Raw genomic sequence first — 27,971 nt, forward strand, 5'->3', positions numbered from 1 at the left:
GTTCAACATTGAAATCTCTCTGATACGACCTGATGCATCTACTCTGTTTCTACCACCCCATCCAGACTCGAAAATTTTACCGTAGAAACTTTCAAAAATCCCACTATCAGCATTTCTCCACTTTCCATCGCTAGCCCTACAAACTGAATTCCATATCTAACCCCACACCAGCCTATCTAGTTGCCTGCGCAAAGCGTAGCTAAGGAGTTGAATCAGAACAAAAAAAAAACACCCGCTATCCCCAACCCCCCTTCTTTCGCGACATGGAGATGGGTGGAGGTAGGCAAAATTACAAACCGCTAGATATACAGAATTGCAATGAGATACTGTTACAGTGCACGGGATAAGTAAGCCAGTGAGTGGTCTGTTGAATATTGGATATGAAAGCCCAGTTACACATAGACATTTGTCTCGAATCCCGATACCAACGAAATTAAGCTTCGAATAGCCTACAACACTAGTGCTATTTGGATGGTGTGAATGCATGCATTGATGTGCTTGGTTTCCAAACACGATAACAGAATGCCCTTTTTTTCGCTCGTCCTTCCGAGCATAGAACATTTGAATAACCTTCAGGTCCATGCATTCGGAACTGATCGTAACTTCAATTTTGAAGTACCCATGCTTGCGTCTGGCATGACCCTTTTACTCAATTGTGCATATTGCATGACTCTAATCACTTTATTTGTGTTGAGCTTTAATTTCTGCTCACAAGGTTGGGGGGAAAGTGCTGGTTGGGGGCAACCAGTTTCTGGGCGATTTTGACATGAGCTCGAGTGCCAATTTCAGTCACAGGGGATAGGTCATGAGGAATGATTCGGTTGGAGAAAGGTAAATAAGTTGGACAAAGTTCCATCATATCTTTTGTGTCATTAGCATATTGCAGGGGCCGTGCACGTATACAAGTCCCAATACATGTGATCAGAATCTAGATTGCATTTCCACTCTCTGGAACTATTCACAAATACGTAGGTAATACAACCCAGATCGGGTACACTTAGACTACAGGGAAAGAAGATATTTAGAGGACGGACAGATCGCCAAACTTCTCCTGTGGGGGTGTTAGTATTTATGCATTGGTCAAGGCAATTGCTCCAAAAACGTGCCTTGTAGCCAGGAACAGCCCAGCGACCCTTGGAGACGAGCTGCTCGGTGCGCTTGTCAATCTCGGGCTGGGCAGCGGCAACCTCGTCCTGCGATATTCGTCAGCACACACATAGTCCACCCCGCTCATCCATAGCCAAGTCCACATACAACAGTGAGGTCAGAGAATGGCCTGGCCTCCTCGATGTTCTTGAGGGTCTTTTGGAGATCGCTCAACTCCTTGTCGACGACGGACTTGGTCTGCTCTGCGCTCTGGACGGCCTGGGCCTCGAAAGCCTCAATGGCCTTGATCTGCCTTCCTACATCGTACGTCTGGGGCTTGAATGCGTTGAACTGCTTCTCGATGTCGTCGACGACGGCCTGGTTCTTGAGGACACTGCGGTAGTAGGCGAAGTCAACGGACTGCGACTGCTCCGAAAGGACGGCAATCTTGCGGCGCGCATCGTCGTTGCGCTTCTTGAAGGCTTGGAGGGAGGCGGCAGTTTGACCCTTGAGACCAAGCTGCGTGGCGAGCTTGGTCCAGTCGAGCTTGAGGGCAGCGCTGCGCTGTGAGGGGGACAAGTTAGTTTTCTTGATATTCACTTCGGGGCTGCCATTGCGGGCGGGGCTTCGCTGGCGGCGCAGCAATTGGGCTGGTAACAGCTTCGACGGAATTCTGGGAGGGGATATGACGTACTCCGACGGCCATTGTGATGGATTTAGACGGGAATGCGGTGGTTTCTGTTTCGTGAGGGTGCAAGTCCAAGTTCTTCGCGAGAGCTCGGAACAGAGCCGCCAAGAAACCGGCGCCCGGACCACCGCTTACTTCCGCCCTCAATGGTGGCCATCTTCCCCAAGTTTACTTCTCCCATCCACACCCGACGCCACCCTGCTGCACTTTCTACTCATAGTCTCCGCCTAAGTCTATATTGCAACCATGTGGATTATTGATTGGTGAGTGGCTATGCTGTCGCTCCATCTACCCCTGCTGACCATGCGCCAGGTGTAAGTTTACTATTTGTCTCTCCCGTTACGGATGAAGCCCGACGAGAGCCATGCCTACATATGCAGCATCAACGGCGAAGATACAGCGCCAGGGATTTACAAGGAGCCTGCTTTCTTCGCGCTGTTCGCCTGAGAGCCTCCAAAGTTGCCCATGGCATGGCTACATTGGCCTTGTCACATGCGCATCGATACCTTACCCCCGCATACGACACATACGCCTCTCTATACACAATTCGCTCGTCGAGGACCCAAATGAACAGAAGCTGACATGGCACGATAGTTTGGGATGTTCTGTCCTCGCTTGGACTTATGAACAAGGTAGGCATGAGCGTTGTGCACACAATCATCAGACTGAGGCTAACATCTGTACAGCATGCCAAGCTCCTCTTCCTCGGACTGTACGCATTTCCGCACACATTCGAATTCAGATGCCCATAGCTAACTCTGATGCAGTGACAATGCCGGAAAGACCACGTATGGTAACCGAACCGGGCGCGCGCGATTCGACTAACGCATATAGGCTGCTGCATATGCTCAAGAACGACAGGGTTGCTGTTCTGTACGTGAACCACGGTCCTTCTCTCGTCACTAACTAACGTTCCTCTAGCCAGCCAACCCTGCACCCCACCTCCGAGGAACTTTCGATAGGAAACGTCAAGTTCACAACCTTTGACCTTGGAGGCCACGCGCAAGCCCGACGATTGTGGCGCGACTACTGTACGCCTACCAGATTTTACATTCCTTGCACACCGCATTGACTTGTCTTTAGTTCCCGAAGTCTCCGGTATCGTCTTCCTCGTCGATGCCAAGGACCATGAGCGTCTTACCGAGTCGAAAGCCGAGCTCGATGCTCTCCTCGCCATGGAGGAGCTCAAGAACACTCCTTTCGTCATTCTTGGTAACAAGATTGATCACCCCGACGCCGTCTCCGAGGACCAGCTCCGCTCTGTGCTCGGTCTATATCAGACAACCGGCAAGGGCAAGGTGCCTCTCGAGGGTATCCGACCCGTTGAGGTCTTCATGTGCAGTGTCGTCATGAGGCAGGGATACGGCGAGGGTATCCGATGGTTGAGCCAATATGTCTAAGCACACTAATACGACAAGAATGAGGTTGCCAGAGGATGGGGAAGAAGCATGTACAAGGCATGTGGCATATTTGCCCTTGCCATGGGGGTTGACTGAATACGGACATGAAAGCATGATGGTCACACGCGTGTTAGATTTAATCTTCCGGGCGTTGGCGTTAGCTCTTGAAATAATATTACATTTTGCATACCACTTTCCGCGGCATACTTAAATGGCTCGATGCTGCATCGTCAATCTGCTCAGGATGGCGCTCATTGAAATATAGGAAAAGAAATGCTCCTGTGCAAGCGCCCAAAACGCCACCCAATGCTCATGTTTGCCAGTCCGCCAAGCCCTATCCATTGTCCCCTTCATCCTCCTCCGTGTCCTTGTCCTTCACCCGATTTAGTCGTCATACTCTGCATCCCTCACTCCACAAAAATCACTTCCAAAGCAACTATCCACCGCGTACCACATTCGCCAGTACAAACTCGCCCCATTTGCATCAAAGCTACCATCTTCTTTCCTCGGCACCTGATCCCCAATAATGCCTTGGCCAGACCCAAACACCCACCCAATCATCGGCAGCGAACCCACAGTCTGCTGCCAGCGCGGTTTCGCCGGCAAAAATGCCTTTTCCTGCGGCAGAAAGATGGCAGGCTTGACGTTTGCGCCTTTAAGACGCAGTGTCGCGCGTTGAGAGCGGGGATTCAAGGCGGTCGTTATACTGCGTGCGGGAATTGTATTTGGATCGAGGGCTCGGTGTTCTTCTTTTTGCTCGGGTTCCACAGGCATGTCGTCAAGATGCGAGGGGAAGGAGCCGGCTGTGCTGCGCATGAAGGCTGGGATATCGTTTGGACCCCGATATCCGTTTGGTGCCAGTAATGCTGCGGGTTGCGAGGCGGTTGCTGTGGCGGACGAGGCGGTAGCAGAGGACTGCGATGTGCTGATACCGCGGGGGCCAATGGTTCCTGAGGAGATGGTGTTTGGAGAGGTGGCTTGCGAAAAGTTTCCTGCTTCTGCGCGAATGGGGCGATCGCCGCCTTGCGGGCCGGTCCCCCTGTACATTTCAGCGTAGACAGTGTAGCCCTGGATGTTTTTGGGGCTGTAGTGGCATGCGCGCTCTGCTGCTTCGGCGCTGTCGAATGTGACTTTGATCCAGTGGTCGCCACCGACAAATTCATTAATTTTTCTCAGCGATGCCTTGCTTAGCGACCGGTAATGTGACGCCCGTTGCGAAGTAAACGTGTATCCGAACTTTGGATTGTAGGGCTCCCGATCGTATTCTTCGTAGATGAGGCCGTTGGAGACCTTTTCGTAATGTGAAATTGCTGCCCATTGTGCATCGCTGCCATAGCCATAGAGTATTACTTCCTTTGGTTCTTGTATGAAGGCCGAGCTTGTCGATGGACCGGCGGCAAAGGAATTGTTAAGTCCATTGCTTGCATCTATCAAGTTGGGTACTGAGCCGGATGGGGGAAGCGCCGGAATCGGACGCGATGATATTGAGCGCCTCTTGTCCTCTTCTGCTTTGTACCTACCAAATATGTCGTCGATTGCGCGTTGGTTGAGTAGTTTCGCTTCGTCAGCCGCTTGGTTGGCGCCCAAGGGTGTCTTTGCCCGTGAAGTTCCGCGTTTCCGTGCTTTTCCAAAGGGGCCTTTTTCTTCGGGGAGACGACGTTGATTTTGGTCTGAGCTGTTGAGGTCTGGTGTCAGCCGCGTGCGCTTAATTGCAGCATCTTCCCGTTCCAGGTCTTCCATAATGCGAACATGGCGAAGAAAAGTAGACTGTTACGACTAAAGCTCTTCGATGACGCGCTCGCCGGTATTAAACGATCCACTGAACAAAGACTGCGAAAGAAAGACTTACTCTGCAAACTCATACGCCCAGGGCAGCTTCCTCCCTGTCGAATCAAACGCGCGCTCCGAATCCGGTACAGCGTGAACCTGCATTTTTTCCGACTCTTTTCCCTAAATCGTCTGCTTCTCTTCCGATCGGGAGCGCTGCGAGGGCGCGTATCGTGGCTATGCTGTGTTGGACGTCTTTTGTTTATGCGACAGGAAGAACAGCGGAAACACGATCCACGCTAGCCAGGAACAACGCCGCGGCAAAGCCACACCAGTGCACGAGCCAGGTGAGGCGCACCACCTATAGTTTTGGTCGCAGCGGACCTTTCCCAATCCATCCACTCCATGCAGGCCGATATGCTGGTGCCTACTGGTGATGCGGCGCGTACAAAAAGACCAATGGATCTCACACCCATCATCGTTCGCGGCAAGAAACGCAAGCATCTCCCCGCAGCACTTATACAGGCATCCTCCGCACGCTCTACTACTACTTGTCAACCAAAACGACCCAAGAAACAACAAACAAAAAGCAAAGTTAGAGTCGCAACGCCCGCCATGCCAACGCTTCAAGGCCTTCCCGTCGAATTGCTGGAAATGATATTTCTGCACAGCATGAACATTGCTCTCACCCAATGCTCTCCTTCTCTAGGCAAAAAACTCTCCTCACGTGCAATCACCATGGAATTTACTATGCGCTCTTTCTGCCATACAGTTGATCACCGCACCATCTATCGGGACCGGAAAGTCACCAGCGACCCAGCACTGCAATCGAACCTTCTATCCTGTCGCTTCTTCACCTATGAGTTCTTCCTAGCCTACGTGCAGCGCGCGCACGAGGCCATGGTCAAGTTGCGCGGGGAAGCGTGGGCAGCCACTGGCGTTACTATGCCCGATGTATCGTATTTTGACGGGCTGTGGCCGTACATGTTTACCAAAATTCCGTATTTGGGGTTTGCACGCGGTTTCAATATTCCTGAGAAACTGCTGCATGGGCCGTGGACAGAGGACAAGGCGTCGTTGCTGTATGTCCTGGTGAGTTTGAACGGTGAGATTGATTGGGAGGGTAGCATGGCTGGTGAGGTGGCGAAAGTGGGTATCAGAGAAGCTATCAGAGAGGGAAACGAGTATGCGGTTGCTGCTTTGGCAGTTCTCTTGGGCGTGCCAAAGGGTATTACCACAGAGATGCTGCAGTATGCGGTCATAGAATGTGGCTGTGACTTGAATACTCTTAGGCACCTGTTGTTCAATGCACAGATCCTTGCAACAGAGTCGCCAGGTACCCTCGATTTCTATAATCCCTCTCTTTGGGCATGGGCAGACATCAACGGTCACAAGGGGGAAGTGCTCAAAGACATGCTCAAGAGAGCAGACGCATTCGATTTGGAATTCTACTTCGAGGACAATGCCGACTGGAGGAAAATTGTAGCGTTTCCATATAGTGGAAGCAAGTTTGACGCAAGAACAGTCTTCCATCCTGTGGTGAGAGAGCTGTTGATGAATCTCTACCGCAACTATGGGAGAAAGATCACACGGAGAAGAGGTGGAACACCTGAACAGAGGATGATTGAGGGAAACGTAATTGATGGATGAGCTATTTACTATAATTCTAGCTAACTGATGAATATGAATGACCGATCCAAGGTCAAACTTGCGCCTACCTTGTAGTTTACTATTGGCACACGTACATAGAGACATCCCGGGATGGGGAAAATCTCAAATCTACAACGAACATGTCACATTGCTCCACATGATTTGATATGGAACTGTTGACAGTATCGGTAGATGATATCCCGCGAAGGTAATCAATGAGCCAAGCCTCGCGTTTGAGAAATCTGCAAGCTTGTTAGCTATTGGTACAGAGATAAAGCCATGTCAAGCAAAAGCGTGATTGAAGTCTTCCTCAGTGATCTTGGTGATAAAGTAGTAATCATCGTAATCATCTACTATCTATTGCATGTTGTAATCATTGGAAGGGGCGCGCGTGATGATGCAAGGAAAGCCGGGCTGAACTGACCTTGGGTGGAATACTGATGGCTCCAGAGTACGTGAGCAGACCTTTATGCCACATCACAATGGAGAATCAAGCTATAGACCCATGAGCTATGAGTGGGAATGTGCCTAAAATCTTTTCACAGTTAGCAAAGGTCCTGCGCAGAGCATCGACTTGACAAGCTAGGTGTGTGTGAAGTAAACTCAGAATATGTAAGAAATTGAATATCATAAACCCGCCGCCGTTAAGAGACCCCGGCGAGGGTCTCCGACGACGGGCTCAATCGCAAATTATGTCATCCTTGGAGGGTGAGGAAAATTGCGGAGGATGGAGACGTACCAGTGGAACTATCGAGCTAAGCTGCAGCTGCAGTCAGTTTGCAGAGGAATGAGCAGATGTATCCGTAGCCGGGGAGGCGCATCAACCCTCATCCGCCAGAAACACTCTGTCTATGCGCGTAGCGCAGGCGCAGCGAGTGCATCGCACAAGACTGCAGCGGGATGTTGATGTTGCTGGTGTTGGTGAGGCCAAGATGTAAAGAATAAGTTGCGGTCGCGGTTGCGTTTTTCTGCTAGCGCCAAGCCGGGCTTCGCTTGTGCACGGCCCCGGCACCGCACTTGGATTTTCGATCGCATTGTCTCTACATTCCGAACAGAACACCACCAACGACCTAATTTCCGACCAGTACGCCTCTCGACGCTGCACCATACTCGCTTCATTGTCTAACATTCATTCGCAGCACAACCGACGAAATGGGTGACGCCGAAATCACAACGAGTGCCTGGAGGCTGGTCGAGGTCGGCCGTGTGGTCCTCTTCAACGAGGGCCAGTACGAGGGTCGCCTGGCTGCCATTGTCGAGATCATTGACCACAAGCGTGTACGGAAACCCGCGGACTAGGTGACTATTCAGCCGCTCACAGAAGCATAGGTTCTCGTCGATGGTCCTTCCGAGAAGGCCCCCGTTCCCCGCCAGGAGATCGCCCTTGCCAAACTCTCCCTCACACCCATCGTCATCCCCAAGCTTCCCCGCGCCAGCGGTGTTGGTCACGTCGCAAAGAAGTGGGAAGAGCACAAGGTCCAGCAAAAGTTTGACGAGAGCGCATGGGCAAAGAAGCGTGCGGCCATGCAGAAGAGGCGGGGACTGAACGACTTTGAGCGCTTCAAGGTCATGAAGATGAGGAAGCAGGTACGTTGCGTCTGGCGTTGCCCCCCTGTGACCGGTTGTAATTTGGATTGTGTCCTGAGGAATTGGCGCAATTTGGAAACATCCTAACTAACAGACACACAGGCCCGCTTCGAGGTCCAGAAGACCTTCGCCAAGATCCGCGCCAGCGCAAAGGCATAGGTATTCTAGATGCTGTCGGGAGACAGGCGTTGTGGAGGTCGCTGCATGCAGGTGACGGAGAGGCATGATGTGCATTTTTCATGAGCATTCCGAAGGCGACCCTCAAAGGCATTCAAAAATTCAAGACCTGGCTTCGGGTGAATAAGTCCAATGTTTGGCATGGTGCAATTCGGTATGGGAAACGTTTACTCGGCTCTCGCATGCATTCTACATGTAGCAAGAGAGTCCAATCCACAATTTCATGAACACACAACAAAAGACTGCAACTAGAATTGCCAATTTGATACCCTCTTTGAACTGGCTTGTTTCTGTGAAAGCGTGACTGTGCGAGGATAATGTGATTGCTGCAGTAGCCGTAGCCGTAGCAGCAGTTGTAGTAGTCAATCGTCATATGCGAACTTTTGGGGGAGGAGCTGCCCGCGCTAAACCGCCCACAAATCATTTTTGGGGGAAGCTGCGACCACCACCCGGCGGACCTCGATATTGCAGCACCAGTACCATCACCACGTCTCGTCACCCACACACCGACAAAATGGCCAACCCACGCATCGAAGAGATCCCCGACGAGCCCGAGAAGAAGAACGCTCAGATCGAGGAGGATGAGTCCAGCGACGAGTCCGAGGCTGAGGAGGGCGAGGTCAACGTGCCTGCGGGCTCCTCCGTCGCTGTCCACTCTCGCAACGAGAAGAAGGCTCGCAAGGCCATTGCCAAGCTTGGCCTGAAGCACATCGAAGGCATCACCCGCGTTACCCTGCGCCGACCGAAGAACGTGAGTGCCCGCCAGCCAATTGGTGTTGATGGTGGAAGCCCGCAGTCAAACAACAGAGATGCGGGCAGAGCCGCTCTGATGGAATTGGAGCTAACAACTAGCCAGATCCTCTTCGTCATCAACCAGCCTGACGTCTACAAGTCTCCCTCGAGCAACACCTGGATGTTAGTCCACTGTCCCTCAATTGCCGTCCCGCCTACTGACCCCGCACTAGCATCTTCGGTGAGGCCAAGATTGAGGACTTGAACTCCCAGGCCCAGGCTTCCGCCGCCCAGCAGCTCGCTCAAGCGGAGGCTCAGTCCCACGACCACGCTGGCCATGACCACGACCACGACCACGGAAAGGGCAAGGCTGTCGAGGACAAGAAGGAGGAGGAAGAGGAAGAGGATGACGACGAGGAGATCGACGACTCTGGCCTTGAGGGCAAGGACATCGAGCTCGTCATGCAGCAAGCCAGCGTCTCCCGAAAGAAGGCCGTCAAGGCTCTCAAGGAGAACGATAACGACATCGTAAACTCCATCATGGCGTTGAGCATATAGACTGCCTTAGTCCAGGCGTCTAGGTACGAGAGGTGGATGATGACTTCCAAGGCATTGCAGAGTCGAAAGACTGCCTGCCCACTCATGTAAAAGAATCAATCAACATGAATCTTTACGAGTCAATGCGTCTTCCTATTTTGCATCAACAAGAGGGATAGAAATAGTTGAGCTGACAATTTTAGATATCTGGAAGTGCGAGGAAAGTAACTCACTTGAGCCATACTCTGATTCTGAGACAAGTGTGAGCGTGAATGAAGATGATGATGGGCATCACTGCTTCTTCACGAAATAAGGCGACCCAACAATGCTCCAGCTGAAGAGGATGCAAATCCTTGTTTTAGGCTTGTGTAGCATAGGGTATCCAGATCCTGTGTTGGACAGGGGCGGAGGTGTGGCCAACCATCATTCATGACCAATGTGCGCTTTGAGCGTTTTGGCGTCGTTTTCAAGCTTGCAGTCTTTCGGCTGCAGACGACTACGTGACCAAACATTCCCATTCTAGTATCTTTGGGATCCCTTCCTGGAAACGTCTCCTTCCGAACCCAGCACTGGCTGACCATGTCATGGGCCTGTCAATGAGGTGATCCATAAGAAGCATATCCTCTAGTAGGCGATCATTGAAAGCTTGGTACCATATATCCAATCAACTTCTGGGTATGACCCAGACAAGGCTGTTGGTATTGCATCATCCCGTTATATTTTGTGGGCGTACTACTGACTCGCCAGTGTGGAGGCTCTTTCTCACGTTAGACTGCTGACGCACCCACTTTCAGCCTCGCAGACATTTCCCCTTGGCAAGGATGACATTGGTTTGGGTTGCGATCGCAACTGTGGCTAGTAAACCGTAAGGTGGATCGTACAGTTTCGTCTTGAGCAGAGAAAATTTCCCCTCATGGAGTGCACCGCTATGCCTTGCTAGTCAGCGCATTCACGAGACTTCAGAAACATATCGCATGGTCATGTGGGTAGCTCCAAAATGACCGGCGATTGATGGAGAGCAGCAGTAAAGTTGGAGTTGGAGTTGCTGAGCCACACGCTAGATGACTAGCCACTGTGCGGCAGTCCCGAAGCCTCCCCAAACTTGATTCCTTGCACCGTCAGCTTCGCCATCAGCCTCAGCCTCAAACCGAAACTCCCAGGTTTATTTACTGATCGTGACATCAGGCCTCCCAGATATACGCCGGGAACTGAGACTTCCGGGCATGTATCGCACTCTCCGATTCACCTGCGCCAGGCTCACTAACACAACAACTTCAAACTGGTACCTTCAGCTGGTGGTCATTCTGCTGCGAACTCGTACAATGAAACTTGGCCGGCAGATGCTCATCTCTGATCTCTCCAGCCACGATTATTTCTGACTTGAGGAATTCCTAACTACAGCCAATAAGGCTCCATTGTGCCCACAAGTGCCTGAGAATATCGAACATACAACGAATGAGCACTCATTACATGGGCTTGGCATCTGATTCGTGAGTGCCAAATGTATGAAACCACCATGGCGGCGCGTGAGCTTAGATCTACCGGCCCGCCAGGTCCATGATCCACTCATCCTTGCCTATAGCCCACAGTCTGACGATAGCATCTCTGTTTGATGCTGGAAAGGGCCGTTCGTACCAATCAAGAAGCCTATCAACTCACCAGAAGCATGACCGTTCCCATAGATCTCATTGCACGGATGTTTGTAGGCGATGAAGCTGACCATTTTTGTCTTAAGAAGATTAGCATCTTACTGAATACCTCCATACTTACCTTGCCTAGCTGGCTCCATCATCCTGGGCTGTGAGGTTTTCGAGCTTTTTGTGGCTTCGTGACCATGTGGCTTTGGTCGAACAGAACGTTGCTTTGCTCTTGGTGGTGGAGGCTTTCCGAATCTATCTTGTCCCAGCTGAACTTCCACGCAGAAAGATACCAGTCTCAGGCGTCATCAGATGGAAGGTAAAAGGCTGGGTACAGCTTTATATAACGACTTCGTTTTCCTACTCCAAATTCTTCACTCAAAGCAGGAACAACAGTACCCAAGAACTCGACATATAACTCCTTCAATAAATCTATATCGCTCGTTGGACACCATCTTCTGAGAACTTGTATGCAGAATCTGTTGAGATACTCAACTGAAACTGAACTACAGGAATTTAACAGTCTACCAGCTCGTACATACTACGTGCCAAATTTCTTCATAATGTCCTCAACTCAAAGAATCACAACTGTACGTTATCACTCTCCCCAACGGTCATTTCTAACCTGTTCCGTAACATCATTCTTCTCAAACATCTAACATCACCCAGGCAGAAAAAGAGAAATACATCCAAGCGTTGCGAGCCCACCAAGTAAACACCATAGTCGAACTTCGCCGAATCGAAAAAGCATTCGCAGTCCTTGGTACCTCCGACTGCAGCGAAGCCATGACATCAGCATGTAAGTCAGCAGGTGCTCCTCCCATCTCCCCACCCAATCTTCCACATGCATCATAAAATTAACCTCAACTCTCTTCTAATCCTCAGGGTCCTACTACGTCGACTCCCACAGTCTCCTAACCGAACTTCGTGGCTTGACTCGCAATTATCCATTTAGGTAACTCCCTCAGTCCCTCTTTACTCCTTACTTCATACCCAAGCATCCGACCCGAAAACCCCCAAACTAATCAAAAAAATTTAACAAAACTCACAGCTCAGACTGCCTCGACGAAGCCAAACGCCGCGTCTACACCGACCCAGCCAGTAACCGCTCCTGGAACCTATGCTGGCTCGTTTTAAGTAAGATACAAGCCGAGTACGTTCCTCTCTATCCCCCTTACACTTTTCTCTCTCATTCTTCCCTTCCCCCCTCATCTCACTTAGTTGCTCAAGTACGTCAACTCGGGAAACCAGTACCTTGCTAACTGGAAGGAAAAGTCAGCTCATCCCATACTACGCGCGGTACCAGGCTTCGCAGCCGGCCATGTGGGCAGGCCATGCGCCGACGGCAGAGCAGGTCACGCAACTGACGGAGGCGTTTGTGAATGAATGGAATTGGGCGGTTGCGCAGATGTTGAGGCATTGGACGCAGCCGCCTGCGAGGTGAGCGGGTGTTTGGGGAGAGAGGGGGTGATGATAGATGAGGGTTTGGGGATTGATGTTGTGGGCGTTCTTGTTTACATTTTTTCTCCGGGGTGAATAAGAGGGGTTGAAGTTTGTTGGGTTGTTTTTTTTCTATTTATAGAAGGATTGGTAGTTTGGGTTTGCTGTGGTCGTTCCTTTGTGGGGAGATGATGGATGTTAGATTTCTTTCTTTTTTTTTGGCTAAATTTTTTTTTTGAAATAGCTCTTTTTTTCCTTTATGTAATGTGTTGTTGAGCTTGTTCAGCATATTTTCTTTTGCTCATCTTTGAATGTCTCTTGTATGCATAGCTGGCGCTGATCTCGCATTGTGCTTGCTTCCAATGGTCTGTTTGTCAAAGGAATCTCGGGCCCAATTCATGAAAGGATAGAGACGCGTTGTTTACCAAGAAAAAAAGCAAATTCGACATAAAAATTTTTCATAGTCGTGACTATGTTCAGCAGAGAGGGTTTTGTGAGGTGTGAAGGCTGCTCTCATTCTGTTGCATGTTGATTCTCATTTCTCGTTTCAACATAGTTGTGAGTAAGTACACAAACCTTCGAGTCACTGCGAAGCTTGATAGCGCCGCATCTCTCCGCTCAGCAGGAATATGAATCACGCTCAGCCATGCATTCAGTCACGCGATCCCCATCACCTTCTCGCATTTGAGATATGAAATGTATATCTTACCTTGATCTACATCCTAATTTGCTTATCATCTTCCGCCACAATGGCGCCATGTATCGCTCGATTGCGCGTCGATTCACGTCTCTTTTGCACCTCCTCACACGGGCAAATATCTGCGCCGAAGCAGTCAGTTGACACGCGGCTAGCGCCATAAGCAGCGGAATTCTGTACTGTTTCTGGCAATGCTGGGCAGCGCAGTGCAGCCGGTGAAAGATGGATGCCTGTCGGGTAAGCTCCTTAGTGTCGAGTAGGCATCAATGAGAACGCGGGCGAGCAGCCTTGCTTACGCCCTATCTCTCCTTTCTTATCCCCGAACCCTCGTATGACTTGTCATTCTATATTTTTTTAGTCGGCGAATGGAAATGCCCCACGAGGATGGATTTCTGGGCGCTCTCTCTATTTCCGTTCTGTTTCCTCCCGTGTGGGGCGAGAGCAGTCAGTGCGGTGGACAGACGTTGATCAAGGGCAGGCGACCACTTGCCTCCATACGGCAAGGTTTCGATACGTCCCGCTGCCTTTACCATAGTTTTGGACCCGAGTGGTAGGGGTCCGTTTGAGTATTTCTTCTTTGCCACGTCTGACCCGCAGCCATTAGCATGACGGGCGTCGGGTCACAAGCAATCCAGAAAAGATACACCCAGGATTCTTTCTTGTCGCACGAGCCTAGTCATGTGTGTTGGCGCTGATTTCAATTAATGGTCGGGCTCAATCTAATGTAAGCCTTGCCTTGCAAGGCGGGTCTGTCAGCTCTAAATTCACACCGGCACTCCGCATTGCCATCCACACCCTGACAAGGGCAACTAGCGATCACTGGATACACATCTCTCATAGTGGGTTGGCAATGGCAGCCAAGTATATAAAGGTCCTTTGTAGGCTCACTGTCGAGTTACCCTGCCAACATTACACCTGCCCATTTTTTTATACTGACTATCAGGGAATTCCCTCGGTACTAAACGTATCCACATTTTCTTGAGCAACGCCCAGAACACTTTTAATAGACAGTCCCCCATATTTCCTGAAGCCACTTTTAGTCGACCATGTTGTCGCCACCCCTCAGTACAAGGTCTTCCTTTGAAAGCCTCCACAGCAACACTTCATCAGTCCTCAGTTCACCAGATAGGCTTCCGCCAGCAGTACATGGACCTATGGTATGGCAAGGGAAAGAGCTTGATCCATCAGAATATGTTGTAAGATTGAGTGAGGGTGAGATTCGAGATGTCAGAGCCGCGATTATAAAATTCAAGCGTAAGATTTGCCACAACCAATCCCCTTCATCCCCCCCGAGGCCACTGATTGTTTTGGAATGTAAACTAAAAGGTTCCCTGTTTCAGTCACCGGACTTTCACGCAGCGACATCAGCCCAGAAACATTCGATCTTGGCAACGCACAACTAGCAAGCAAACTGTCGTCGCTAAGCAAACGTATTCACCACGGCCGGGGCCTCGTCGTATTGCGTGGTCTGGATGCAGCCTATTTTAACGACGAAGAAGCGGTTATTGCATTTGCAGGCATCTGCTCGTACATCTGCCCAGAGCGAGCTACGGATTCATACGCCAACCAAACCCTAAGCCACGTCCTGGACGCGACTAAGAAGCCTGTCCCGGTAGAATGCAGAGGCATCGGACTTGCGGGCTCAAAAGTCCCTTCTGCCATGGACTTCCACAGTGACCGCTTTTCCGGAGATGTGCTTGCTCTGTATGTTCGTAACGACGGGGGGCCTAACGCCGGCGGGGAGCAATTCGTCGTTAGTTTTGCCCGAATTTACAATGAACTGTTGGAAACAGATCCAGAGGTTCTGGAGACGTTGGCAGAGCCAAACTGGCCATTTGAGCTGAAGCAAAAGTGAGTCTTTTTTCCATCTCCCTCTACTGGGTCAAATGAGGCAATTTCTTCCGCCCATGCAACTAGATGACCGCATACCTATTGTTTCACTTGTCTATTATTCTACATATCTTTAAGTCACCCGTTTTTTTCCCTGCATCTTTCTCTTATTTTCTCTATCCCGCCCCCCTCTTTCCCGTGTTCTTTTTTTTCCCCTGGAAAACGACATCCACACCCAAACTTCTCCAAGTTTCCCCAATGGAGGAAATTCCCCCTTCTGAGCTCAACAAAGTAAGAGGAGGGGGGGGGAAAGTGAGGGGCAAACCGTAGTAAGAGGAGGAAAGGAAGGAGGGAAAGAAAGGGAGATAACGTTCGCTTTGCTTTCGGCCAGACAAGAAACTGATCATCTTGACCCAGAAACGGGGCAGCCTATCTGTCATACGGCCCCATTCTCTTCTTCTCGTCAAACGGAACACCCATATGCCAACTCGTCAAAGCCCCGCTGCTCGGGACCCCCAGTCTCCCTCGCGCCACGCACCTGCCCTCGCTCAACCGGCAACAGCTCCACGCCCTCACCGCCGTCGAACGGCTAGCCCGCGAATACAGCCACCAACTGTGCCGGCGCCAGGGCGACATTCAACTCGTGCACAATCTGTCCGTCATGCACGCTCGGTCCGCATACGGCAGCAGCAGCAGTAGTAGCACCACCACCACCACCAGCAAGCAAAACGCACAGAGTTCGCGCCACCTGCTGCGCATGTTCCTGCGCGACCCCGCCTGTGCGTGGGAGAAGCCTCGCTGGGCCGCCACGTCCTTTGACGATCCCTTTGAAAAGGGTCGACCGCAGAATCTGCCCGTCTACGATACGGATCCTTGGCGCATCATTAGTGGCCGTGAGAGCCATGGCTAGGTTTCCCACCTTCCCAACTCCCACCCCCTCCTCCTCCTCCTCACTTCCTTCCGCCACTGTGGATTCCTTCTCTCTCTCTCTCTCTCTGTTTTTTCTATCCTTATACTTAAATGTTACGCTTGTCGCGGTCCCGCTACAGACACGGTTACACACGTTACTCGTATACATGTATGGCACCCATCCACGTACATTATGGGTGGTATGTGCTATAATATTTTTTGGCGCGGGAGGGGGGGGGGGGGGGGGCAACAAAAAAAAGGCTAGCCATGCGCGAGTAAGGGCTACTTACTACTGTACCTAACCATGTCCCTTCTAGTCGGACAAACTAGTCTACCTTGCGACTTACCCGCATGACGTGCAGCAGTGGACCTGTGTGTGCCCATACGTAGGTGCGCTTGCACTCATATGTGTGGTGCATGGTCAAAGAGAGGAGGTGTGTGTGTGTGTGGGCTCGAGTGATGGATACGGTTTTGTGGCCAGTGAAAAAACTTTGTTTCTGGGGCTATCCACTGGAAGGGAGGAAGGGGGGGGGGCGCGGTGGGTTGGGGGCGTGGTCGATCATGAGGTCTCGCACTCGCTTTTCCCTGTCCTTTCCAGCGTTTCATTTCATTTCATTCTTTTTTTTGACACCACTTGTCTCACGAAATGCATGCCGGAATGGGTGGGTTACGGGAAACGGCGTGTCGGGCGTGTATAGAACTTTGCGGCATACGATCGACATTACCATGTTGGCGGCACCACCATCCCCCCTTATCGTCACTTTTTTTGGACCTCTCGTCCTGTAATTTCTTTTGCTTCAATACTTGGCATTCGCTTTCATTTTATTTCTCAATCTGTTCAAACTAGACTATACGGGCTGTGATAGACCTATCGAACTCATGGAATCCACACACGACGTTGCTTCACTTGTTTCAGTTTTTCATTGCCTGTATCCTGTTTCCCGCCGCGCTCAACAAAAAAAAATGGGACAAACCCGCATGGGCGATAGCAATCTTTTTGGTTGAACAACGGGGCTCGCTGAATGCATGTACGAGGTTTTCATGGCTCATCCTCGGCACATGACTGGGTATCAAAAAACAAATGGACTTGAAATGGCTGAAGCGGGGAAGAAAGGAAGATGACCCGCTCAAGCTCCGGCCTCCTTGAAGAGCTTAACAATCCATTCACTCGAAGTCGACCAATGAGCCGTTGCAAAGCCTGTAAGTGGAGGCTGGAAGCGGTCTAAAGAAAAGAGGGGACATATTAACACCGATAGTTGCAGCAGTGGGGGGAAAAAAGGAGGGGGTCTACCAGGACTTACCAGGATTGCTTCGATCGAATACGTTGGCAATCGACGTGACATATTGGAACCCTTCTGCGTCAATGTGACCACGTTCACGCAGTTCGTCTGGGTTATCACGCGCTAATTTGAACGGCGAATACCCCCGAAGAATGCAACGCCAATGGTATAGAAGCACAGGAAAGGCGAATTCCCACTTTTTGATTTGCGTTGTGACGACGTTGCTGACTTGGTTCTCAAGCAACTAGTGGCCGAGTTAGTAAAAAGGAAACAAAAGCGAGGAAAAGCAACGTGCTATCCATAGCGGACGACTTACAGTACCGTTTTTCGACTTGATATAGTCTTGAGCTCCGTGGTGAATGTATTCGAGATTCCAGAAGATGACATAAAACGTCAAGAATAGTTCGTACCAGGGCTTGATCTTGGGCTTGAAGATTAGTGCAGCCAGTTCCTTGACAAAGAGCTTCTCCAGCTTTCGGAGGTATTTGACGGCAGCAACATCCATCTGGTGAGTGATTGCACCAGGGAGTGGACGATCGCATGACCCTCGATCGTATGCTTCATAGTCGCTATGGCCGAGCCTTGAGTAGTCATATTCACGTATCCCAGGGATGTTGGGGGAGAAGACGGAGCCATAGCCCTGAGAAACCACGGAGAGACACTGGAGGCGCATGGCTAGGTCGAGAGCCTTGCTCCCGGTAACTTGGCGCATGCGTATTACTTCTTGATAGGTACTGTAGGCAATTTCGTCGCGACTGATGCGAGCAAAGATCCACTCTTCAATAGCAGGCTGAAGGCTGGAAAAGTATCGTTCCACAGCCACGACAAGGTTCGCCGTATCGTACACGGCGTACGCTGGCTGTTCGACAGTAGGCACCTGTCCCTCTCTGTTGGACCAAACAGACGTGGCAACGTCGAGTGGACCACGCTTCGGGCTATAAGGGCGAAAGGCGATGCGCAACGGCTGCGCGTTGGGTATGGGACCGTAGCCAGGAAGGTTCCAGATAATTTCCATCTCGTACAGTTGACTGTTGTATATCCAGTCGTAGCCAAGGAATTCGGCCTCTTCCTGGTGCTCACGGCCATTGCCTGTTACACGGTCAGCAGTTGATCATTTCTGGCTTGCCATGGAAACATACAGCGACGGATGAGGCTCGTGTCTTCGAGGTGTTCTCGGTAGCACGGCTCACGAAAGGACCTGGCGTGACCGGTGATTTTTTCGCACTTTTCACACGGATCGCCCTCGTCACACTAGATTTTTGTTAGTCTTGAGAACGGGTACATGAAAAGACGCACACGTACACCAGACTTGTAGAACCTGCAACGAACGCAAATGCGCTTGGTCTTGCGCATGGTGTGCGTCTTCTCCCTCTGTCTCTCTTGAAGTGGGCCTTTTCGCTTCGACACCTTGAGCTTCTCCTGCCGCTCGACAAAGGACGAAGGCACCTTGGCAGCCTTCTTCTTGGGTGTTGGTCTATGGCGCGCCAGTATCTGCGTGGCGGTCCGGTCAATGTGCTCTACAGGGGCATGGTGTTGGGCGTAGAGTTGATGGTCCGCGGGCGCTTCTGCGACAGGCCATTCCTGTGCTATGTTGGAAGGCCGTTCGTAGACAGCAGAGGCACTCTGGGGTTCGGCTGGCTCGACCATGGGCCATGGGGTAGTGGAAGTGGTGCTGTCATGTCTCGTCACTGGCAGGCTGGTTGCAATGGGGTCACTGGTGTGGTCTGGATACTGGCCATGGTGCGCCCAGGCGGCAGCAGCATGGTGCAAAGGAGGCTGCTGTTCATGGCTTGTGTGCAGCAAGATGGCCTGGGGGAGCGAATGCGATGGCAGTGGGACTGGAGGCAGCTTTTGGGCATGATTCGAGTATGGTGGGTCTGCCGCGGTGGCGGGGGTCTCCTGGGCATTCTCAGCTACGATAGCAAAAACGCAGCAGACGTGGTGTGCACTTACTGGTGAGATGCGCAACGGATGGAAATGGTCGTGGGCAGCCAGTGGCAGGGGAGGAGCCGGGGTTAGGGCAGGCTGGTGTTGGTGCTGGTGATGGTGGTGCTGGTGGTGCTGGTGGTGCTGGTAGTGGCGGGACACGGCAGGCAGCTGGTGGTGCGGGAGCGGCGCGCTCCCATCGCCATGGCAGTACGAGACGGAAGGGCGGTCCGCATACGACTCGTCGGGCTGATGCTGGTGCTGGTGTTGCTGCCACTCATGGGCCGGCTGTGGTCTGACATAGCCAGTCGCCCACGCTGACGGGGCCTGTAGACTAGCGGAGTCGACTCCGGGCTGTGGGTAGTGGAGAAATGCCGGTGATGGGCCGACTGGGTACGAGTCGTGGGCAGCAGCAGCAGCAGTCGCGGCGGCGTCGTGTTGCCAGGTTGCCAGTCCGCCCAGGGCATCGTGGGCGGCGCCGGGATAGTCGTGGAAGTGCGAGGGGGTTTGGGCGGCACTCCTGTACTGCGGGCTGGTGGCCGACATGGAGGGCTTGGGTCGGAGAGAGAGCGTGGCGGCTTCAGCTTCAGGAGAGGTGTCGCTGGCTCGCCTGGCAGTGCTGGGTGGAATGCGTCGAGCAGGGCAGGACGGCCGCCTGAGCCATAAAAACAGAGCTGACGCGGTAGATCGTCGCTCGCAAAAGACGACGGCAGCAAAGGCTTAAAGGAGTCTCCCACGGCGGCAGGCCGAGAACCTTGGGACCGCACGGCTGCTGGGTGTCAGTGCCATGCATGCATACTTTTAGTTGCCGTTAGGGCTGCATCTCCCCGCAAACCCGCTGGGTCTAGGGGACCGCCCAAGCACTGCCTCCGAGGAGCGTTGTCCCAGACTCGCGCCCGCGCCGCTGCGGTTTGGTGCCTGGTGATGATCGGGCTCGTTGCTGATGGTGTTGTTGTGGTGGTCGTCTGCCCCGTCTGAGCGTCGACATGGCCGCATTCCCCACGGGCCAAAACAAAGCCTGCCAAGCCCCATCACCACTCCCCCGACCACCACCACCACCACCGCCGCCTGCCGCCCATGGGCCTCGACCCCAGCGAATCATCCCGGCCTTGCATTTGCAATCTTCTCCCCGTTTCTACGCCTGACGCCCACGGAGAAGAGCGCAAAACAATCCCCTATCATGTTCCGTTGTGCATCCACCCCGCCTCATCGTGCAGCTGTAGTCTCAAAGCCTGCTTCCAGGAACGCCTCCCTTTACGTCACACGCCGATAAGACTCTACCATGTCCGCAATATACCACCACCGTCACCAGACAACGGAAACAGAGCGCCCTGGGCCCCTTGGGCAGTCGTGCCATTTCATCTGCCCAAAATTTCTCGAGGCCAGTCATGTGGGAATGTTACGCTGACAGAATGATGTCACAACCGTCTGAGATGGAGCCAGCCCTGCGCCCAAATATCTCCCGAGGCTACGGCAATGACGAGCATCATAAGCTCCTCAACATCGGTGTGAGACATGCTTGGCGATCTGCAGCCCCGTTGGAATCTAGCCGGCCCAGGGCACAGAAACACGTGGTGGTAGTGTGCTCTCGACTTTGGTCCATCCCATCTTTCACACATGATCGGTACCAAGCTTCGTATCAGACTGTCGTCTCATGCAGGGCAGACGTAAGCACAGGCTTATTCCGAACCCTGAACCAAAAAAACAAACAACTGCACCTTGCATGTGTATACACTTGTTGAACCACTGTATCGGCCTGTGCCAGGATAATGAATACACATGCCATATTAGTGGGAGCAAGAAAAATTGGGAGTAGGGTGTTCTCGTCTGCCTACAATCATCCTGAAAATACTGGAATGAGGGAGAGTACCCAATCTAACACCTTTCTTGTCTTGGGTCGTCTTAACAAACTAGCTGTTCACTGGCAGGCTCCTAGAAGTGTGGAGGCATGGGAAAGAGAGAATATAGCATAATGATACCATTCAAGCTGATATTACATGGCCAATGCCAATGGCTCTTGAACATAATGAAAAGAAAAACTTGCAAACAAAAACCATTTCTCCACCAGTGTGACACTTATCATTTACTCTTCTTCGCCTTGGGCTTTGCCCTCTTCTTTCCTTCATCTTTTTCACTCTTGTCACCATCATCATTATCATCGTACGTCTTCCTCTTCCTACCCGCCACTCTCGCCGATCTCCTCGTTCCCTCTGTTCTCTCCTTTCCCTTTCCTTTCAACACTTTCGAGTCTTCTTTCTTTGCCCCAACGCCCTTTGCGTCCTTCTTTGCGCTTCCAGTCTTCTTCGCCCCAGTATTAGCTTTTGCCTTTGGTTTATGCCCGCTTGGAGCCGCATCATCCTCATCATCTTTGTGCTCTTCATCTTGTGTGCTCTCCCCCCCTTTCTCTTCTCCGTTTCCCTCGTCTTTCTTGTCATCCTTTTCTTTCTCTTCAGCGTTTTTCTTGGCTGGAGATTTCTCCTGCGGTACACCCTTTTTAGGCTCGTTCTTGCTTCCAGCTTCATTCTCATATCCACCTCCTTTCTTTTCATACTCTTTTGCTAATTTGCTCGCCTAAAATCTGTATTAACACTCGAATAAATGCCATAAATGTAGAAAGATGGGAAATAAGGAAGGAGGAAAAAAAACTAACCTTCCACGCACTCCACTCTCCCTTCCCCCCACCATCCTTATTCGTCTCCTGCTTAACTTCCTCCTTGACCTTCTCCCTCAACTTGGGATCCGTCGGTTTACCCTTACTAGACGGCCTAGTCACGTTGTCAGTACAAGCATCATAGGAAGAGAACACCCCCCCTCCTCCCATCCTCGCACAACAATGTGTACACCCGCTCCATGGCAGCGCAATTACACCGCCACCCCGCCACCTCCTCCCTCGCACGAAGACCCACATACATTTTCGTTGTATCAGTCTTTTCACCACCCTTCCGTCTCCGTCTCCGTCTATGTTCTTAACCGTACAATTCTTCTTTAGAAAAGAAAGAAAAAAAGCTACGCGACGCGTTTCCAAGACCAATACGAAAAAATAAAAAGATAAATCACGAGATCCAACTTTTCAACCGCCGGGGACACACAAAACTCATTCCCATCTCCCCCTTCTAAATACCCTTTTCCCCCCAACCCCAAACGCACGTCCTCTCTTCCAGCCTCTCGAAACTCTAACCACCAACCTATGATGTACCTCTCTACCAGAGAAAAAGAAAAACCAAAATAAGGTCCTGCAACCCATTCCCTTCCCCCGGGGCCACGAGATAAAAACTATGACATCACGACTTTATTTGGGCGTTTTAGCGGGGGATGCGTGTATGTGCGTCTTGCGTCCTTGGAAGCTAACGACTGTGGGGGTGGTTGGGCTAAGGGGGGAGGCTGGGGTGCATTGGCGTTGGCGTTTAGGGGGAAGATTGTGTGACGTGAGTAAGTGCAGTGCTTAGTTTCCCGGGAAAGAGAAAAGTACAATGATAGATGAAAGTAGGAGAAAGGGAAGAAGAAGAAGAGAGTGAAGAGGAGGTTTGTATGGAGAGATGAATGTGAGACAAGGGAAAAGAGTACATGTGTATATACTAAAGAGTTTCGCTGCTAGGGAGTTTGTTTATTTTTGTTTATTTCGTAGTACACCACACTACTACTACTACAACAACAACAACACCCAACCTCCACAGAGAGAAACTTCGACAATAAAAAGTATGAATACCACCCCCACCCCCCCTCCTACCCTCTACCTCTCATCACTCACTTTCCTGATAGTCCCATACCTCGCCTTCCCCCCATTCCTCGTCTCATCCCGCAAACTCCTCTCCATCTTCTCCTCCTCCCGCTTAAACCTCTTCTCTGCATCTTGGATAATACTCACAGCCTCATCCATGATATCGCTCCCGACACGCCAGGATCTCAGCACCACGCCTTGCTCACCCAGAACATGCTCAGCATGAGCCCATCGCTGGCGCCAGAGTATTTCCTTCTTAGTCCCGTATTGTTGCTGGTCGCCACCGGGTCCCGCAAGTGTGCTTCCAGTGCTAGTGCGATTGATAGCCTGGCGCGGGGCTGCAGTGGAAAAGGGTTGGGAGGTTTGCGATGACGTTGTTTGTGGGCGTGCGTGGTACGGTATTGAGGGTGCGTGCTGCCATGCTGAAGAGGCTTTGGAGCCCACGTACGATGCGGCGTTTGCGGCTGTGTCGCGGTTTCCGCGTCGGGGTGGCGGAGGAGGTGGACCCTTTCGAACACCGCTGACTTCTAGAGTTGATGCATTTGAGCTAGACGCTTCTGTCGATCTCAATGCAGGTAGGTTATTGTAGACCGACCATAGCTTGTCGCGAGCCATACCAGCATAGGTTTGCTGGTCTTCTGGTACCTGGCTCTGATGCGTCATGGTTGGCTTGGGGCCTACCGGAGGTTTGGTAGGCCCTGATGTGTTTGTATTTCTAGGGGAATCTTGTTGCTGTGCGAGTGGGCTTGATGTGTTGACGGCTGTTGAGGACACCCGGGGCTTTGGTGGCTGTGGCTTTGTACTAGAGGGAGTTGGTTTAAATGGCGCGGATTCGCTCCCAGGACTTCTCAATGCGACAGGCTTTCTAGGAGGCGGGGGCGCCGACTTCATTGCATTCGAGGCGACTGAGGAGGAATATCTCTCGTTGTCGGCTCTGGTTTCCGAATTGAATCTTCTCAGTGCAGGCGACTCATCCACATCGTCATCCGACGACAGATCTATCAAGTTTGGTGCCGATCTTTGCGAGGAGGGTTTCCTTTCCGGCAATTTTGGTCGTCTATTGTGATCCAGCTCTGGAAAGAGTGAGCGGGAACGCTTATCATTCTCCGCATCCATGTCACGTAGTGACGCTGCAATTGCAGCCTTGAGTTCGGGATCGTGCTCTTCAGAAAAGGATCGAGCCTTACTTGAGGCGGCCGAGTTGTCTCCACCGGCAGCTTGCGCCTGTGGCGGAGATGCAGAGCGGCTCCCTGAAGAAGGACCCATCGAAGGGTCAAAGAATCCCGGGTTATCCGTTGTGGTGACGTCGCGGATGAATACTGCAACGACTCTTCCTGGGTTCTCGAGGACGAAATCGGTGTATACCTCAAGATCAGCCTCGCCACTATCTCCGATCAAAATAAAGTTGCGCTCTGGAAAGTCCCTAGCAATCTTATCGAGTGTAACCTTCTTCCTCTCGGCAACGGGCTCAAAGATTCCTTGTAGCATACCGCTATACTGTTTTAAATGGAACGAGCCTGGTGGCAGTCCAGCCAACGAAAAGTATTTGGAAATGACCGGATAAAGCTGCCAGGGAGAGTTAGAGACGTAATGGAATTTTACTCCCATTTCTGCCATCTTGTTGTACCACTCTCTGACGCCGTCGATGGTCAGATCGAGGAGATCGCGAATGAAAACGTTGCGGAAGATTTCACGGGCGCCACTACCAATAGCAGAGTGCTTAATTGTGTCGTCAATGTCGCTTATGACGCTGATACCCTGTGAAGCGGTGACAATAACTTCTTCCGTTGCCGAGAGTCTGTCTGATGCTAGGATGCGTACGTGAGTGGGCACGAAATCCAACGCTGCGCTTATACTAAAGTGTCCTGCAGCATCTGTATACACTGTCCGTTGCTTGGAGATGGTTTCATTGTAGAAAAACACACTTATGGGCGTGTTAGCCATGGGTATAGCAAGAAAGTGTCGTAGTCGAGCCATGAGCCGGGCGTTGGCCTCGGCAAGCTCTGCAGGACTCATTTCTGAAGGTTGATTCCAAGAGCCGCGTTTTTGCAAAGGCTTGATGCTAGCCTCACTCCGCATTGAATCTTGCGACGCCTTGTGGGTCAACTGGTGGACTCTGCCATTGCCAGGTCGCATGCTGTTACCACTTTCCGTCCGGTACAAATCAATGTCATCGTTTTGCGGAGCAGGCCTCTCACTGTAGGCACCACGTGCAGCGGCTCTCGCCTCGCTCTCGCCTCTACGCAGGATTTCCTCGGCTTCTCTAGCAGCAATTGCTTCATCTCGTTGGGCATCGCGCATATGGGCTCTTTCGCGATAGTCATGGCCTTGTGGGCTTGTATCTCGACTACTCTCTGCAGATGAGCCAGATGTTTGTGCAGGCGCCTGAACGCCAACAAGCTGACGTGCAAGGCCAATGAAGAGCCTCTGTTTCCTTGACATCGGTCCCTTGTGTGGCGAGTATATCCAGCCACGAACATCGACGTCTACCACCGCATTGTCATCCTCGTAGTTGTTCCACTGCTCTTTCCAAAAGTCGGCATCTCCCGCATTATTCGATTCGTGTCCATCACTCCCTTGACCCCCAGCTTCCTGCGTTGCCGCTGTTCGTGCTTCTGGCTTTCTCTTGACGTGTCTTCGGGCATAACTGGGGAACAGAACCATCTCCTCACGTCCGCTCCTGACGACGGCTGCATCGGGAAATCCGCCGGGTGTATCATCCTCATAGTCGTATTGTGACTCTCTATTGCTCCAATTCGAGGCATATTGCTGTGTGTATGTCTGCCTGAGCTCGTTGGCCGCCTTGAGATAGCCAGCCAGCTTTCGTCGCCGCGACCCCGGCTCCCGTGCTTCATAGCTCTCTTGGTACGACATTGCGGGATTACTCAATGTCTTTTCGCCTGAATTCTTCGCTATCTGCTGTCGCCGTGCCCTTGCTGCATCTTCAAGGTAACCACTGCCAGCCAGGCGTCGGGTGAAGCCTCGCAGGCGCTGGGCAATGCTCGGCTTGCCCCGGAGTCTGAGAGACTGGCGATAGACCAGGTATCTGTATATACGTGACTGGGCACGGTGCTTGAGCGAAGGAAATGTCTCGTGGCGGAGTTTGGAGAGATGGATGCGCGTGCGGGCTCGCGTCCGGGAGAAAAGGAAGCGGAGGATAGAGTCGCGGCCGTGGGCAGAGGGCTTACGGTGAAAGGGCAAATTGGGCATCTACCGGCAGCCGACTCAGCGGCCGTGACCAGCCTGTATATGTCGAAGTCGGGTTGATACGTGCAGCGCTACTGGTAACGCGCGCCGCATCTTCTATGCGTTGCTGCCGCTCCAATTAGAGTACGACGTCATTTGTGGAGGTGCATGGCGATCGCGTGGTTCAGCCCCGTTTACGCAGCCACACCCAATACATGCAAAACTCAGAGGTGACCAGTGACTTTTCTGTCAAAAGTTGCACAAAGGAGGATACAGCTATTCGATTACTGTGGCAAAAACACGGTATATATCACTAGGAACTACATTCTATGTCCCACAGAGATTGCTAGTATGGGGCTACTATCTGGTATATTCTAATGGGTTAGGCTTTATCACGGCTTTGCCAGAGCAACATCTATAGCCCGTGTAACATTCGGCACATCCTTCTGCAGCGCAGCCACAATTTCTTTCCATACCCTCGTTCTGAGCTCATTCATCTCAGGGCCTTGCAGACATGGTGGGATTGGTTGGATCTTGTCGCTCTTCCAAAATCTTCCGTGTACCTTCTCCCCCTGCACCGTCGCGCTCAACACCGTGTTCGCCCCTACGGGCGGTGTTCGCATAAACAAGAAATAGAACAGAAAAGCTAGAATATGAATACCAGGGAAGAAATGATCCCGGCCAATGTCTGTTTGGACCCAGCCCGGACAGACGCTTGTCACAATTACGTCACCAGAAGAGATCTCGTCGGCAAGCTTCGTGGCGGCGTACATGAGAAAGGCTTTGGAGAAGCTGTACTGGCTTTGCCCTTTGTGCTGCTCTCGCTTGTTGTAATGGTCGAGCACGCTGGATTTCTGGCGGACTTCTGGTGGAACTACGGCTTTCTGGTGGAGACCGGAATTGACGAACTCAAGAACTGGAATCCTACCCGTGCACTGCTTTGACTGCTTTAGCTTAGGCAAGAGTAGGATAGCCAAGAGTGTTGTAGAGAGCGTATTGGTTTGTATGTCCTCTTCCCAGCCATATTGCGACTGATGGTAATCGACCCGCCAAACGCCAGCATTCAGAACAGCTATGTCGAGGTGCTCGAGGTCGTTCGCACGACTCGCAAAGGCCTCCACACTGTCGTACGACATCATGTCGAGTTTCCAGACCTCGAGTTGGCCCTTCCGCCCAAGCCGAGCCTCTAAACCAGCGCGGGTTGATTCTCCCTTTGCTAAATCTCGTGCTCCAATGATCACCCTAGCCGCTCCCAGTCTTGCAAACTTGAAAACTGCCTCTTTACCGATGCCAGATGTCGCACCAGTGACAATGATGTTTCTTCCAGAGTAGTCCTCGTGCACCTCTTTTGGCGAGTTGAGCCATTTTTCCTTAAATACGTTGATCATGGCAGCTATGTTTAGTATGGATAGTAGAACGGTGAGTGCAAACCGCCAGGATACGTGGCTTGATATGTAATTTCAGTGAACAGGCGGGAAACAGAGGGTGAAATAGAAAAGAATAGCAGACACCTAATTGAAGTTATGCGGTCAATGATGCGGCGTTACTTGGCTCCGATTCGTCCGCTATGACCTGGCACAGTCCTGGTCTCGACTGGGCGATGTAGTGGTGGTTAGACGAAGAAGAAGGGAATATTTCGACTGAACAGCTGAAGACTCTGCCAAATGCTTACTACTCCGTCTTGTGCAAGCTTTGGCTCTTTTGGGGTGGTACATTAAATTTTA

At 51.7% G+C, this 27,971-nt stretch overlaps 10 protein-coding genes across 10 annotated transcripts; 6 read left to right on the top strand and 4 right to left on the bottom strand.

Moving 5' to 3' along the window:
• Positions 1–821: 821 nt before the first annotated feature.
• Positions 822–1,830, bottom strand: PSV08DRAFT_219458 (uncharacterized protein). Its single transcript, XM_066092154.1, has 3 exons — positions 1,781–1,830; positions 1,255–1,650; positions 822–1,193 (listed from the first exon to the last, which is right to left on the bottom strand). The coding sequence occupies exons 1-3, from the start codon at positions 1,790–1,792 to the stop codon at positions 873–875; spliced, it is 729 nt and encodes a 242-aa protein (XP_065949425.1). The 5' UTR covers positions 1,793–1,830; the 3' UTR covers positions 822–872.
• A 114-nt stretch (positions 1,831–1,944) lies between these two features.
• On the top strand, positions 1,945–3,363 carry PSV08DRAFT_282168 (ADP-ribosylation factor family-domain-containing protein). The gene is made up of 7 exons (XM_014223904.1): positions 1,945–2,039; positions 2,369–2,406; positions 2,461–2,486; positions 2,542–2,562; positions 2,609–2,647; positions 2,696–2,805; positions 2,858–3,363. The coding sequence occupies exons 1-7, from the start codon at positions 2,021–2,023 to the stop codon at positions 3,172–3,174; spliced, it is 570 nt and encodes a 189-aa protein (XP_014079379.1). The 5' UTR covers positions 1,945–2,020; the 3' UTR covers positions 3,175–3,363.
• On the bottom strand, positions 3,332–5,203 carry PSV08DRAFT_408511 (uncharacterized protein). Its single transcript, XM_014223905.1, has 2 exons — positions 5,024–5,203; positions 3,332–4,849 (listed from the first exon to the last, which is right to left on the bottom strand). The coding sequence occupies exons 1-2, from the start codon at positions 5,104–5,106 to the stop codon at positions 3,559–3,561; spliced, it is 1,374 nt and encodes a 457-aa protein (XP_014079380.1). The 5' UTR covers positions 5,107–5,203; the 3' UTR covers positions 3,332–3,558.
• Positions 5,204–5,425: 222 nt separating this feature from the next.
• On the top strand, positions 5,426–6,654 carry PSV08DRAFT_282186 (uncharacterized protein). The gene has a single exon (XM_066092562.1). It carries the CDS (start codon positions 5,557–5,559, stop codon positions 6,589–6,591), a length of 1,035 nt encoding a protein of 344 aa, XP_065949426.1. The 5' UTR covers positions 5,426–5,556; the 3' UTR covers positions 6,592–6,654.
• A 974-nt stretch (positions 6,655–7,628) lies between these two features.
• Positions 7,629–8,641, top strand: PSV08DRAFT_282197 (60S ribosomal eL14 domain-containing protein). The gene is made up of 4 exons (XM_014223906.2): positions 7,629–7,675; positions 7,731–7,869; positions 7,921–8,178; positions 8,281–8,641. Exons 2-4 carry the CDS (start codon positions 7,744–7,746, stop codon positions 8,335–8,337), a joined length of 441 nt encoding a protein of 146 aa, XP_014079381.2. The 5' UTR covers positions 7,629–7,675; positions 7,731–7,743; the 3' UTR covers positions 8,338–8,641.
• A 209-nt stretch (positions 8,642–8,850) lies between these two features.
• On the top strand, positions 8,851–9,844 carry PSV08DRAFT_360635 (NAC domain-containing protein). Its single transcript, XM_014223907.2, has 3 exons — positions 8,851–9,106; positions 9,212–9,270; positions 9,321–9,844. Exons 1-3 carry the CDS (start codon positions 8,870–8,872, stop codon positions 9,643–9,645), a joined length of 621 nt encoding a protein of 206 aa, XP_014079382.1. The 5' UTR covers positions 8,851–8,869; the 3' UTR covers positions 9,646–9,844.
• Positions 9,845–11,290: 1,446 nt separating this feature from the next.
• Positions 11,291–12,705, top strand: PSV08DRAFT_245583 (uncharacterized protein; the record flags this gene model as incomplete). Its single annotated transcript, XM_014223908.2, has 7 exons — positions 11,291–11,326; positions 11,404–11,580; positions 11,774–11,851; positions 11,931–12,060; positions 12,147–12,216; positions 12,313–12,414; positions 12,537–12,705. The coding sequence occupies 7 exons, from the start codon at positions 11,291–11,293 to the stop codon at positions 12,703–12,705; spliced, it is 762 nt and encodes a 253-aa protein (XP_014079383.2).
• Positions 12,706–14,303: 1,598 nt separating this feature from the next.
• PSV08DRAFT_360637 (uncharacterized protein) lies at positions 14,304–16,190 on the top strand. Its single transcript, XM_014223909.1, has 3 exons — positions 14,304–14,652; positions 14,739–15,249; positions 15,646–16,190. Exons 1-3 carry the CDS (start codon positions 14,445–14,447, stop codon positions 16,136–16,138), a joined length of 1,212 nt encoding a protein of 403 aa, XP_014079384.1. The 5' UTR covers positions 14,304–14,444; the 3' UTR covers positions 16,139–16,190.
• A 1,074-nt stretch (positions 16,191–17,264) lies between these two features.
• PSV08DRAFT_349485 (uncharacterized protein) lies at positions 17,265–19,889 on the bottom strand (the record flags this gene model as incomplete). Its single annotated transcript, XM_066092822.1, has 6 exons — positions 17,265–17,359; positions 17,439–17,661; positions 17,734–18,506; positions 18,557–18,668; positions 18,720–19,316; positions 19,371–19,889. 6 exons carry the CDS (start codon positions 19,887–19,889, stop codon positions 17,265–17,267), a joined length of 2,319 nt encoding a protein of 772 aa, XP_065949427.1.
• Positions 19,890–21,170: 1,281 nt separating this feature from the next.
• On the bottom strand, positions 21,171–27,673 carry PSV08DRAFT_219477 (uncharacterized protein). Its single transcript, XM_066092155.1, has 4 exons — positions 26,661–27,673; positions 23,180–26,271; positions 21,994–22,108; positions 21,171–21,914 (listed from the first exon to the last, which is right to left on the bottom strand). The coding sequence occupies exons 1-4, from the start codon at positions 27,633–27,635 to the stop codon at positions 21,423–21,425; spliced, it is 4,674 nt and encodes a 1,557-aa protein (XP_065949428.1). The 5' UTR covers positions 27,636–27,673; the 3' UTR covers positions 21,171–21,422.
• Between the last annotated feature and the right edge of the window lie 298 nt (positions 27,674–27,971).

The sequence above is a fragment of the Bipolaris maydis genome, assembly GCF_028858645.1.
Source record: "Bipolaris maydis strain C4 unplaced genomic scaffold PSV08scaffold_4, whole genome shotgun sequence".
Classification (NCBI taxonomy): domain Eukaryota; kingdom Fungi; phylum Ascomycota; class Dothideomycetes; order Pleosporales; family Pleosporaceae; genus Bipolaris; species Bipolaris maydis.